Here is a 14,671-nt window from a genome sequence, read left to right as displayed (position 1 = left end):
TAAATAACCCTGTGGTTAACATAAAGCTAGTATACGATGCGACGGTTGTAAGCGCCAGTTACACCACACGTTTATCAAATTTCCTAGATGATTTTCCTGTAACCTAGAAAAGCAAACTGCGAGATATTATAGAGAGCTTTATTCTGAGTGGCGCTGCAACTGTTGTGGACAGGCGTGTCACTTAATATTATAAAAAAGGCTGTGATTGCCTAATGGTTTGACCTACCACTCTTAAGCACAGGCCGCGGGTTTTCACACCTCTGAGTTTTCGGAATTTATGTGCGAAATTTAAAGTAGAAATTTACCATGAGCTTTTCGGTGAAGGAGTGATGAAGATGAAGAAGGTTCACAACCCTCTGAAAACCTGACTGAAACTGACTATGGCCTAAACCCTCGCCTGATAGGAGACCCATGCCCAGCAGTGAGAAGTGTAAATGAGTTGATGATAAGTCCTGTGTGAACAACAACTAAGAGAAGAAGAAATGAAGATGAAATACATTCAATAACTACGTAAACTTTTCTCACACAGTCACAATGACCTAATTCAACTATAAACTAATATAAAATAAAAAGACAGCTCTAGACTCCGATGATGTCGAAGGAGATAATAAAAAAGTGAATAATGGATCTTTAAAATTATTAACGATTATCGATTTTAACTTGAAATATTTGTTCAAGTAGTAATAAATCAAACTTAAGCTATAAAATAAGCAAGTTAATGAAACTTAGCTCCGAGTTTTAACGATCTTCATTTATTTAAGTTTGAACTGTTGGAAAACTGAAGACGTGGATTAAAAATATATCGAACAACTTTTCTAAAAGTATTGAAAATGAACCAATGAAAGTCCCTACAATCTAAGTACAGAGTACTAAAAATCCGACCTCAAAAGTCATTCATTAAATGGGACTGTTACAACGAAAAAGATTCATTAAAATCGATTCTAAAATTTATTACGATTTATCACAAAGTTATCGCATAACACACATACAAAACAAACATACAGTCGAATTGAGAACCTCCTCCTTTTAAAGTCGGTTAAAAACTATGTTTAAATGTAATTTAAAAAATTAACTACATGTCAACTCAGAATGTGTCACGTCATTGGTAGGTGAACAGACTACACAATGGGCAATTGCAACTTGCGAGAATTTTACATATTGATGACTACTGTCCTCAAACTTTTACAGTTTAAATTAAAAAGTGATTAAACAAAGAAAAAACAAAAGATAAACGTCGTTTCTTTGCTTACCTAAAAATAGCGTCTCGTGGAGTGTTTGGTGTTTGCATAACTGATTAAAAATAATGTTCAGATTTTATTGATTGATTTAAAAATACAATCATTATTAATAATAACAATATAATAATAGTTAGCCTATACATAGTCCCGTTGCTTGTCCTCCGCTCACGACGAGGGGCCTTGGGCTATAATTCCCACGCGAGCCCAATGCAGTATGGGAATTTCACATACATCACTACATTGCTTTGCATTTGCCTACCGATTACTCCAGCAACAATAGATTTGCTTAGTGAGCTGGAATATAATAGACAAATATTTCTCCTATTCGTTGCATTTGTCTTTTTTTAACTCTCTTTAAAAAAGGAGGAGGTTTCCAATTCGACTGAATTATTTTTATTTTATTTTTTTATCACTCATTTTGCATTGCATGGCATTTGTGAACCGATTTCCATGACTCTTTTTATTTTGTAAGGACGGTACCTCTGTATTGGTACCATTTAAATTTGAAGAAACTATTCCACCCCTGAGGGTAGCACGCTAGGGGATGAATCGGGTTTCGCGCAATTTCCGGTAACCGATTATTAACTTTTTGGTTTAAGTTTGTATGTACATAGGTATATGCGTTATTTTGATGTCGGTTCCTTCTTTTTAGTAAAAATTATGACGTTACTATATAATCTATCCACCTGATGGACATTTGCGATAAGTACTGCGTATTTCAAGAGAAAAAACGTATATATGTATGTACACACGTACACGACGAGGTAAAGTGACAGAAATAAAAGGAAGTAGAAGACGTACTGCCAGAGCCTAAATATATGATAAAGCAAGACGATGTAGAATAGTATATAGACGAAGAATAGTATATTAAATGTGTATGAGGCAATTATTGCACCGATCTCCCAAAAATTGAACACAGGAGTGTGTTCTTTCTAGTAGAAATTAGTACTGCTATGATACAAACCTGTCACCGGTACAATTAGTTGTATACATTATTATTAACAAAATTATCTGATAAGGTTGGAATATACAGTAATATTTCTTTTTCTTCACCTTTTTAAAGCTTAAGTTCCAAAAACTAGTTTCAGTTCTTTAAATCCCTAGTGTTGTAAAGTTAGTTTTTGTAATGAAATATTGTCTCCGCTGAAACTTTGGTAAGTACTTCACTTGATAGACCGAGTTTAGCATTTTTAAAGCGCCCTGGAGAACGATCTGCCGAAAGAACTCATCTCGCTTGCATCTTGGATCTAATTTGCTTGTAAATTGCAAATTGAGAAAAATATTTTTAGATACTGCTGTATTAAAATGTACATTAATAGTGTTGTCTAAAAACCTTTCTAAAAATCCACACTATCCTTGAAATTCTCATCCAAATCGTTAGTGGATTTTGAAAATTCTATTGCACTATTGTCGAATAATAGATTTGCTTAGTGAGCTGGAATATAATAGGTAAACATTTCTCATATTCGTTGCTTTTGTCTTTTCTTAACTCTCTTTGAAAAAGGATGAGGTTTTCAAAAAAACTTGGCAAATAGATGTTATTCCACGAACTTTTGAGGTCGGTTTTTTAGTACTCTGTACTTAGACTATTTGTTATGCCAATGATGGGATGAACAAGTCGCGCGTCTGAACAAGTCTAGTGATAAGCGACACGCATGTCCATAACAGTAGCTGTGCCACTCAGATCTTTAAGTCGCAAAGGTCTTAGGGGCACTGGCACTGTGCCCGTCACTCTGAGACATAAGTAGACAAGTCCCTTGTGCCTGTAATTTCACCAATATCTTTACCCTTGCAAATCGGAACACAGTAATGTTCACATTACTGTTTGTAGAGCACCTTGTGAAAGAGTTCGTCCAGGGAAGTACTGCCACCTTACCTATTTCTGCCGCCAAGCAGTAATGTGAACATTACTGCGTTCCGATTTAGAAGGGTAAGGGTGCTGGTGAAATTTCAGACACATGGGACTTGTCAACTTATGTTCAAGGTGACGGGAGCAGTGGCAGTGCCCTTACGATCTTTGCGATTTAAAGCTCTGAAGGGCACTGCAACTGTTGGACTGATAGCTTGGCGTGTCGCGTACCATCAGGCGCACGACTTGTTCGTGCCGTGACTTGGTATTATAAAAAAATGATAACAAACGTTTCCTGCGTTCAGACACTAATTTATTTAGAAGTTCTCTTGTTAATAACCAATTTGGACAATATTGTAGTCTGCTTTCTGAATAAGTAAATAAAAATAGTATGGAGTACATAACTGAGCAATCATGTAATTTTAAAATGGAGAAATTTAATCTGGAACATATAAACTTGCCTATAGATTTGCTCGATTATTTGAAGATCGACACGTGTGATCAAACATAAAGAGTAAATATGTAAGCAACAGACGATCGACAGGGCAATTTTTGTGCATCGGCACTGTGGAATTTCAATTAGGCATAGGCCTATAAATTTCTTCTAAATATCAGGGATCAATCGATTGCTGACAGTCGCTGTCGAGCAAATCTATTAGCTGACAAATCTTATTGATCGCCAAAACACAGCACAGCGGCGACAATAACTATCTTCAAAAATCGAGCAGATCTGTAAGCAACTTAACACAAAATATCCGGTACAAAAAACAAAACTGCAACCAGTGGATGCAGTGGCATAGCACAAATTTGAGTGGAACGGGTGATTAACCGCTTCAATTGGGTGACAAATTGTTACATCCGGCAGGAGATTGGCGCATTGTCTTCGCAAATGAGATGAGTGCTACAAGCAATGCTCCATTTGTTGAATAATCGACGTCCGACCTCATTATAAGGGTATTTTCGGCCGCATTTACGTCGAGTCACTAAAGGAGGAAAGATTGACTTTTAAACAGAATATGGTTTTGTTGTTGGATCACTGGAGTTCATAACGTATACACTGTAATATTGCTTGTGTATCATCTACTCAATTGGGCATTACAGGCACTTTAGACGACCGTAAGCACCACACTTGTTAAATATTTTCTACATTATATTTTAAGTAACATAAGTATATTTACAACGATATTGTCGTATGTAATGGATTCTATCCTTTAAACACTTCAAGTGAAATATATCAAATTTCCAATCGAGATCACAGGACAATTTATTAGTAAAACTACCATGTTGGTTTGTTTTTTGTTCAGAGGGCTTCCTGACGACGTGCTCCTTCGACTACTTGACGGAAGACCAGGACACGAAGATGTTCGTGGCTTGCATCTTCATCTGGAGCTACTGCATCCCCATGGCGCTTATCTGCTACTTCTATTCGCAGCTCTTCAGCGCCGTAAGTAATTGTATATCAAGTCGATCGCCCGTACTTACGTATTTATTAACGTATTGCGTCCCGACTGCGATACAAATGCTGGATGGCAGGTCGACTCCAGCTTCAAAGTGTTTAGATGCAGTCGGCATGATTTCAATCGGACTGCAAATTAGCGTCACAAACACTTGGATGTTGAGATGCAGTTGACCTGGCTGCATTAAAATTACATTCATACTGTTATAATGTCCTCGCCCATGTAGCTTGCAATACGATTGCAAGTGTGCCGTAAAGGCAGAAGGCAATTCGCTTGCAGTAGCACCAACGGCATCAAAAGTGTAATTTGGCAGTTGCTTTTCAGTATCGATGGAGTCAATCGTTCTCAATTGACCTAGTCTTCTTTAAGGACATTCTCAATGTCATTGACTTGTCACTGACGACCTCGGTGGCCTAATGGTTCACATTGTGGGCGCTGGATGCGGAGGTCCCGGGTTCGATTCCGGTGGGACCAATTTGGGAAGTTGTAATTGGTTCTGATCTTGATGTTCTAGGAAGGTAAATTGGAATGCTTTTGGTAAAATAAAAATGAGATATTTAATATCTATTTTATATACCATTATATTCATATATTTCTTGTGAAAGTCCTTCGCTAGTTTGTGTTATTATCAATACAAACATCGGATACGAACCTGCCACCTCGCCTAACCAGGGTCCTGCCAGATGGAAGGAATTTTCCTTTATATTTATTCGATCTTTGTATCAAAAATTATAAGGTATTTCAATTAATAACTTTTGCAACTATAGTGAAAAATATGGTGATTTGCATAATATTAGACATAATTAGTTGATGACTTTACCATCTCAGTTAGCTATGACCATGGGACCTGAAAAAGGTTCGAAACGGTTGTCTGTTTGAAACAACAAAACACGTGAGAAATTTAGTAAACTTAACTTCTTTATAAAAAAAAACCGACGTCAAAAGTTTGCTTATCCGCTTTCGCTGTGTTTGTTACCGCAGTCTCTTCAACTATAAGAGCCAATGCACATTGCGTATTTAACACGCGCCGACAACGCACCGTAAACGCGTCATCTGCGCGTATAGGCGCCGCCGTAAGCGCGTCATCTGCGCGTATAGGCGCCGAAGACGCACCGTAGACGCGAGTATGTATTGCACATTTTTAACCGGCTTCAAAAAAAGGCGAAGGTTCTTAATTCGACTGTATTTTTTTGTATGTTACGCGACAATTCCGGCAATTTGTGAACAGATTTTGATGATTCTTTTTTGTTGGAAAGAAGGTATCTCAGTATTGGTCCCGTTTAAATTTGAACGATATATTCCTTGTAAGGATGGCAAACTAGAAAGAACCCGATTTCACCCACTTTCCGGTAACCGATTACAATAAAACTTGGCAAATAGATGTAATTCCGCTAACTTTTGAGGTAGGCTTTTTTTATAAAAAAGTTACAATTATGATATTTTCAGTTTTAATTTTAATTTTGTTTGTTTGTGTCGATGTACTCGCAGATGACGCGCGTTTACGGCGATGACGTGGACGACAACACACCGAGCGTGGACGCGTGCGCCCGTCTCGCGCCCGCGTTCGGTGTGTTATTATAAATTATACTATAATTTAGACCCGCCACGGTCCCGACCCGACTCGCACCCGCTCTGTGTGCACGTTTACGTGAAACGCATTCGGAAATCCTCGTCAAAATTCAAGGTAGCTGCTGTACACTGTTGAGGAGTTCCTCTCACCCGCCTGTCATTTCCAATATCAGATCAGCTCTAAGGTAACATTTTATTTTAATTGAAATTACATCTATGTTCGAAGTTATATTGAACTCGGTTAACGGAAAGTGGGTGAACTTCAATAAACCGGATTTATGCCTTAATGCGCCATCCTTAGAAGTGGAATGTTTTCTTCAAACTCAAGTTTAAAGAAAATATTGTATTACATAATAGGACGGCTACTGAGGTACACCTTTTCAACAATAAAAAGAATCATCGAAATCGGTTCACAACTGCGGAGTAATTGCATACCATATACAAAAAATACAGTCGAATTGATTACATCCTCCTTTTTCGAAGTCGGTTAAAAATAGTTTCATTTCCAAGGTATGTTTCCGTTAATTAAAACTCGGTGTTCAAATTCAAACGGAAATTAAGAACAGAATTCTATTTCACTAGAAGAAACATTTTCTATTCAAATAATGTAATCCGATTCAACAAATGATTTATGGCGAGTCCATACGAGTATATTACGCTTGCTCCAGTTATAAAAAGGCCGAAAGCTTTTCCCTGTTGGATATAGTTTCTTTCATCGCTTCCCACTTGTATACTTACATCTACCTAAATGTCTACATATTTGTGCAAACCCTCACAGGCAGTATATCAAACAATCTATTGTTAAGGTTTGAAGTACATTCTTGTGAAAATACTTAGGTGTAGGGGACTATGGATTGTAATTAATACGATATTGGATAGGTATCAAAAAAGGATCGTAACGTTGGGTACGTTTATACAGGGTTATTTTTTAATACGTTGAAAAAAATCTGATTACAATTTAATGGATTTTTGGCGAATTTTGAATTGAATCAATCACAACATAATTAAACATGGTGCTGTAATCATTGTGCACGTTGCCACAATCATTCTTGATGATAAATGATTTATCCATGATAGACATTATCCCCTTAATTAACATCTTGTTTATTTCTATCACTTTTTTAATGTAACCTGAAACTTGTTGGCACGCCATTAAGTACTGTCTTTTAAACAATGTATTAGTATCACAATCCACACGTTTTAATTTTAGAGAAATGGAATTAATGTTTACAAGTTAAAGGTTGCAAACATCAAAATCGAAATAGTAATCGAAAAAATAATTCACTTTACTTGACATGAAATGCAATAAAAAAACACATATGAAATTCAGTAAAACAAAGATATCACATGGATCACCTTCAGCTACGCTGATATAATTAAATGAAACATCTTAAAATTTACTAATACTGTCAACAAGTATGATAATAAAACACAAGAAAAAATTAATTCTCAGCACGGGAATCGCACCCGGGACCTCTTGTGTGGCAGTCCAGCATGGTAACCGTTCAGCCAAGGAGGCAGATTAAACCAATTGTTGACATTTAAAAAATAATAATAATGATGTTGCCAGACAGCCTCACCAATTGCCTGGTCTCAAACTAGGGAATTCCGTGTACTATGAGTACTGGAGCAATGGAATTCACTCTCGAACACTTTCCAGAACACCCAGGCTGGCCTCAATTTCCCTCCAGTCTGGAGGGAGAGTCCCCACATAACCCCTGAGTCTCCCTGGGCTCAGGGGTATCCGTAAGATTTCCCCCCCGTCAAAAAAAAAAAAAAACATTTTACGATTTCAAGCTCTGAGTGACACTGTTATGGAGAGCCGTGTAGCTTACCGTCAGGCGCACGACTTGTTTATTCATGGTCCCGTCCCCAGATATTATTAAAAAAAAACTTTGATATATTAACAATTTCGTGTAATGTATTTATTCGTGTTGTAATTGATTAATCAAGTAATGTGATTGATTCCATTAAGTTCCACATGAAAAGCGTCAGATTTTTATATATGTTTTTCTTATTCAGTACTAATATAAAGCAAAAAGTAAATAATATAAAGAATAAAAATATTCGTAAAGTATTTAATCATACAATAATTATCGACCTAATTCGTATGTAGAATTTTTAAACCTCTCCCGAAAAGTCGTCACGTAGATGTGGCCTTAATACAGTGTTTGAATGTTGTTGAAAATAATGTTCGTATTTTTATTCATGCCCGAATATCTTGTTACTGTGTAAGTGTTCGTTCAAGTTTTAATTTTCTTTACCGATCGTGAACAAAACGCAGAGTAATAAGAACCTGTCCTTTATATGTACTGCCGGATTCCATTAAGTATTAAAAATTTTCGCTCTACACAATGATTTGGATTTTTAGATAGGGTATCTACAATTCATTCTGAAACAATGTCGAGTAGACATGAGATTAACTGCTATATTCGCATAGCGCGCAAAATGCTAAATTTTTATAGCACGCTATTTAAATTGTTACAATTACCTATTATTACTCCAAGGTCGTGTGATATTGTAACGAATGGCAAGAAACGCGAAATAGCTGACGCAAGCTAACTTGCTAAGTTATAGGACATAGCGTCTATATCAGTTACAACCGATTTCAATATCTATTTTTAACCGACTTCAAAAATAGGAGGAGGTACTCAATTCGACTGTATGTTCTTTCTTATAATATCAAGTGACGAGACGAACAAGTCGTGCGACTGGTGGTAGGCTACACGCCTGTCCATAACAGTTGCAGTGCCAGTCAGAGCTTTAAATCGCAAAGATCTGAGAAGCACTGCCACTGCGCCTGTCACCATGAGACATAAGTTGACAATTTTTTTTAGTTTTAAGTTGACAAAAAAAGTTGACAGCACCCCTTACCCTTCCAAGACCGGAACGCATTAATGCTAACATTAGTGCTTGGCGGCAGAAATAGGTAAGGTGGCAGTACTTCCCTGGTCGAACTCTTTCACAAGGAGCTCTAATGCTATCCCTTGGCTAAAAATTTACTACGCCAAAATTGTTTTCACAAACAAAGACTTAATGGTTCCTATGACAGTTTCCTTGTATCTTCTACGGTATCTAGTTCTATGGTATCGCCCATACTGTCCTATTTACAAAAAAAATGTACCACGCCTGCACGTCAAGTTACACACTGACGTCTCTTGTTCCATTGCACTGGCGATTTTCGAACAAAAATGTGTATCTGATGTGTCGTTGTCCGTACACGTCGCAGTGATTCGTTGCCAGCGACGCCTTCCGTTATCAATTCGCTCTGTTGGCGATTAAATATTAACGTGTGAGGATTGCAAATAACTCGTTTATTCACTTTTCACATTAATAATTCGAAAGTAGAAATACATTTTCAGTTTATTGTCACGTGGTGAATTCACAGAGAGAGCACAACGGCTGTTTTCTTTCAAGATCTTGTTGATGCGCGCTCGTACATAAAGTATCCTCTTCCCTTTTATGACATTCCAACTGTCATCGCATCATGTTTCATGTCCGATAACTTAATTTTAATAATTCTGAACGAATACAAACGACAACAGCGCCACCCTCTCTCCGATCTAACTTTTTTTTCGTACGCTGGGACAGCGGAGAGCTTATGACTTCTACCGACTAAAACCACGGTGGCCTTCTTGGGTGCTCTAGTGAGAGGGGTCCGTCTCAGTAATCTCCATAAACGCTCCTTAGCCGTGACTATGACGCGACATATATATCGTACATATCTAAACATTTAATTTAGTCAAAGGTTTTATGATACGAAGCTGACAATGACGTTATCATTCCACGTCCGAGATGAGCCGAGCCTCCATTGTTCGCATAAATAGAATTTCTTTCAGCATAAAATGTGCCGTGGCTTAGAAAAGTTTGATGGAAATTATTTAATGGAGCTACGGAAAAAATAAGTATACACAAATCGTGTAAAACGACTTGTACAAGAAAATTCATTTTGGGATTACGTTTTTCGTAAAGTTAGCGGTCGCGTGGACTTCAAACCTATAGTTCGACGAGCTACCCGAATCACGTTTGATACTTATTGATTGAACGACAGACGTCGTAGTAGTCTAATTATTAGACCTACCTTCTCTCAAGCAGAGGCCGTGGTTTCGAATCCGGGTTGCCATCTCTGAGTTTTCGGAATTTATGTGCGAAATTTAATTTAAATTTTCCCATGAGCTTTCTGGTGTAGGAAAACATCGTGACGAAACCTGCACGTCGAAGAATGTTCATAACACTCGGAAACTCGGACTCAGCTTATCGGACCATGGCCTAAACGCTCGCCTGAGAGGAGACCCGTGCCCAGCGGTGGAATGTAGAAATGGGTTGATGTTGCGATTGATTTACATTCAAATTTCGATTTAAAAGTATGTTTTACACTGTCTATGTTTTAAAAGTCTATGTAGTAAATGTTTTAAACTGATGATCAGTCTGACTTTCCAGTGATAAGGTTAGGAGCACACACTTTACTTATTCATACCATTAACTCTACCTATATGCAGTAATTTATTATTGAAAAGCAAAGCGATAAAATTTGTTCAAGACTAAAAGAATAATAAAGTAAAAGTCTGGGGCGTTCTTTGCACTTACATTGGAAACGAATACAATTTATTTACAATTCAATGGATCGATGGCTCTCTAGAATAACAGGTCTTGTATAATAAATATCCATAAATCGGCGCCGCTTGCTGCAGCTTCTTTATATATATATTTTGTTAAAAGAAATGTAACCTTATGTAATAGTAGATAAAATTTAAATAAATAGATAGATAATTTATGTTACATTAATTGTTTTAATGCATCACGGCGTTGTGCCGCATGGCAATTTGAGGTGACCCCAAGAGCCTATACACATGGCGTATGTTAATGCGATTGAAACAATATTTAGTCGCAAGCAGTAAATCTTTGTACACGTTGAAACACAGTGAAACAAAAACTTTATACTAAAGGCTATTATTATACCGTGGTAGTAACCCGTTTAGCTCATGGAGGTAGTCTCGATCTCTGATGTTTAAAAACAGTTATTTACAAATGTTATTTACAAAGAGCAACCCCTGGAGTTTCTTGCTCATTCTTCTCAGGGGAATCTGCCTTACGAATGAGCGGTAGAGTTTAACCATTGTGACGATTTCAAGTGTAATAATTCTTAGCTATGAAATAAAGATGGTTTTCATTTTATTTTGATTTTGGCATTCGTAAATTCAGTGGCGCTGCGAACGCGCGTCATCATCTGCGCGTAAGCATTTCGGACGACTGCTTTAAAAACATGACATGAGCATAGGTTCTAATTTATCTAGCAGATTGTTTCAAAAATCGTACAAAGGCCCAGTATTGTCAAGTGATTGTTTTAGCCCAACGTTATCTATGTACTAGCGTACTAGATGCGGTGTTCCATACACACAATGTGTTTCATTGATGTGCGGTGAAGACATAACACTTCAATATCAACGATTAATAAGCAACAGAGAGTTCCGACTATACAATAACAGAGTAGGGATAATATGAATAAATTAGTTACTAGGGTAACCACATATAAATGTAAAAAATATATATTTAGCATAGTAGAGCTCGTTGTGAAAGAGTTTGTCCAGGGAAGTACTGCCACCTTACATATTTCTGCTTACTCTACTCTACCCTTCCGGTTTGGAAGGGTAAGGATGCTGGTGAAATTACAGGCACATAGGACTTGTCAACTTATGTCTCAGGGTGAGGGTGACAGTGCCCCTAAGATCTTTGCAGTTTGAAGCTCTGAGTGACACTGCAACTGTTATGGACAGGACGATTCCTGTTTCTTAAACAAAAATCTAAGTTTTTCTAAGCTGGAGGAAATTTTAAGAGATTACCTATTCTGAGTTAAAATGGCTTTCAGTGCCTCTAGGCTAAATATAAATTCTAGATTCATAGTATAGTCGGAGTTAGTGTGACCGGCGATGGTAAATATAAGTGAGAAATATATACGAATTTCAATAAAATTAATGGATACTTATACTATAATTGTGTATGTAATAAATGTGTTTTCCACCGGCATCAACACATGCACGGCAACGCCTTAAAAAGTCCTTTTCAATTCAATTAATTTATATCATTACAATTATTAATACAAAGAAAGTGAGAGAAAAATACATGTTGTGCCGAACCCACCTGGAGTGGGATAAGAACAGGAAGAAGAAGAAGAAGATTTATCAACACAAAGATCGAACACTTAGAAAAAATAATTCTATTTAATTCAGTTAAAATCCATACCTATATCAATGATATAAATCCACAACCCAATCCACTTCCGCAGGAGCGGCGAATCCCACTGGTCTGAAAATAGTGATGAAAGACACTCAGTCTTTTAAGGCCTTTCAAAAAACTTCGACTCATTTTAAACGCCTCACGACTAGTCTAGTCTTTTAACCCTTAAGTCTTAAGTCATAAGACTAAAACTGAAGACTAATTCGAGTCGAAGTCTTTTAATCCTAGGAAGCTTAAAAGACTTATAGGACTAAAACGGCTAAAAAGACTAAAACGACTGGCGCCTCATAGTCTCGGGAGGCGCGAGTCATGACCCGTATGGCGTGATTTCATTTCTACCCACAAGATATTTATTTTACGGTTTTTATTATAAGTAAGTAAACTTGATTATTTACTACCATACTACTTACGTCATTTTTATTTATAAACTTCGGGTTTAATAGCACATAAAATAAGTATAAGTCCTTTAAAAACAATTCGAGTCATTAAGTCTTTTGAGTCTTTTAGTATAACGACTGAGTCTTATTAACAAAAACTCGAACCCCCAGTCTTAATTTTAGAGTCGAGTCCTGTACAATGGAGTCAAGTCGTTAGAAAACGCCTTAAAAGACAGAGTCTCTTTCATCACTATCTGAAAATGCAAGCAGGACACTGTTAAAGCTCCCTTGGAGGCGTCCCAGCCCAGATAGACACCGTTTCCTGATGACCAAGAAAACAATTTATCAGTTTCCGCAAATATCCCTGCACTACAACTCATCATCTCATCAACATCATCATCATCTACAACTCATCAAGAATCGTGATATTGTATTAGACACGTAGGTCGCTAAATGCCCGCCGCGAATGCCACCCACACACGTTCTTGATAGTAAAAAAAAAGCCTTATTTTTATTTGTCTAGTACAACCTTATATTACAAAGTACAACGTGCATATCTGTGAGCCGGAACATATTATAAACCGGAGAAATATTAAAGCGAACACCCAGCGACCTTTGCTCCCTTTCTATATACAGGTTGTCCTTGAGATCTTCGGTGACCTAATGACCTAAATACTGAAATTTACTCTCCCTGGACAAAGTTATACTGCAGAGTGACACTTCTGATATCTAATAATAGTTCACAGCCGCCGACCTTTTCACCAGTCGTGCATATTGTCGTAAATTACTAAAGCTTCCGTGATTCTTTGTCGTAGTTCAGCAGCGTTCGATATTATTTTCTACATAAAACACAAACAAACCAGAGTTCTCACTCCCCGATGCATACCAACTAATACATTGAATTATTTAATAGTAATTAAAATAGAGGTCACACGTTTTTTGGATGACGAAAACGTGGCGAAAAACACGCGTCCGTGTGTATAACTAACCTTATAAAAGCTTCATCAATACGTAACCAACTTGGGGGAGGCGATACTCAATAAGGCGATCGGTATCTAGCCAGGTCAAATATTTCTATAAACAATCTCATGTTAATCACATAATTAAAACATGTATGTTTTAATTAAACAAACCACCGTCTCATTATTGTATTTGAATCCTATTTAAAAACTTTGTCTCTCATAAAATTCTCAACTTAAATATGTTTTAAACACAACGCCGTCTTATTGTTGCATTTGAATCTTATTTCAAACAAAACATTAACGTACTCGTCTTACTATTTCATTTGAATTCTATTTCAAACAAAATTTCTAGAACACCCAAACGAAATATGCATAAGATTAACGTTTTATTTCATTTTTATATTGTTTAAAAAGCATTCATTGGAATTATTTTATTACAAAATTTCATTAATAAATATGACAATATTGATATAGGCGGCAACGGCGACATCTCATGTAATGGCGTAATAACATTTGGTTGTTAATGAAAACGTGCGGTTTTGTTTACGTAAATATTGAACAACATTGTAATAAACACTTTTTTTTAGCAATTTGTTTATCGTACACTCCTTCATGTAGCGTATTTATCACTAATTATTAAAAAGTGTAATTTCACGCAAATTTGTTTTTTCAAACACACCAATGTTACGCGCCCTTTACAGGGATCCATGGTCACAGTTGACTGATATAGATTAGAAATAATGGTTTCTTTTCCTATGTACTTATAACAATCACGAAAACCTAAGAACTCGATACGCGTAACTCTTTCATTTCTTAACTAAATAAACTTGACATTGACGGTGTCTGATAATAGTGCACAGCAGCCGCCCTTTTCACCAATCGTGTATATCGTCGTCGACTTGTTCTGCCCGTCACTTGATATTTAAAAAAAAAGCCAAGTTGTTGCCCTTTTCCAATATAAATCGACTTTCAAATAAAATATACG

The 14,671-nt window shown here is 36.8% G+C and overlaps 1 protein-coding gene across 1 annotated transcript in view; it reads left to right on the top strand.

Moving 5' to 3' along the window:
• Nucleotides 1-14,671, top strand: part of LOC113234032 (opsin-3-like) — a 42,916-nt gene that overhangs the window by 11,954 nt on the left and 16,291 nt on the right. Inside the window, exon 3 of the mRNA XM_026469257.1 lies at nt 4,346-4,531. Within this exon, the coding sequence (XP_026325042.1) occupies nt 4,346-4,531 (186 nt within the window). The remainder of the gene's footprint in view (nt 1-4,345; nt 4,532-14,671) is intronic.

This window comes from Hyposmocoma kahamanoa, unplaced genomic scaffold (genome assembly GCF_003589595.1).
Source record: "Hyposmocoma kahamanoa isolate Upper Pololo Valley unplaced genomic scaffold, ASM358959v1 81, whole genome shotgun sequence".
NCBI lineage: Eukaryota > Metazoa > Arthropoda > Insecta > Lepidoptera > Cosmopterigidae > Hyposmocoma > Hyposmocoma kahamanoa.
This window is presented reverse-complemented; position numbering and strand designations above follow the sequence as displayed.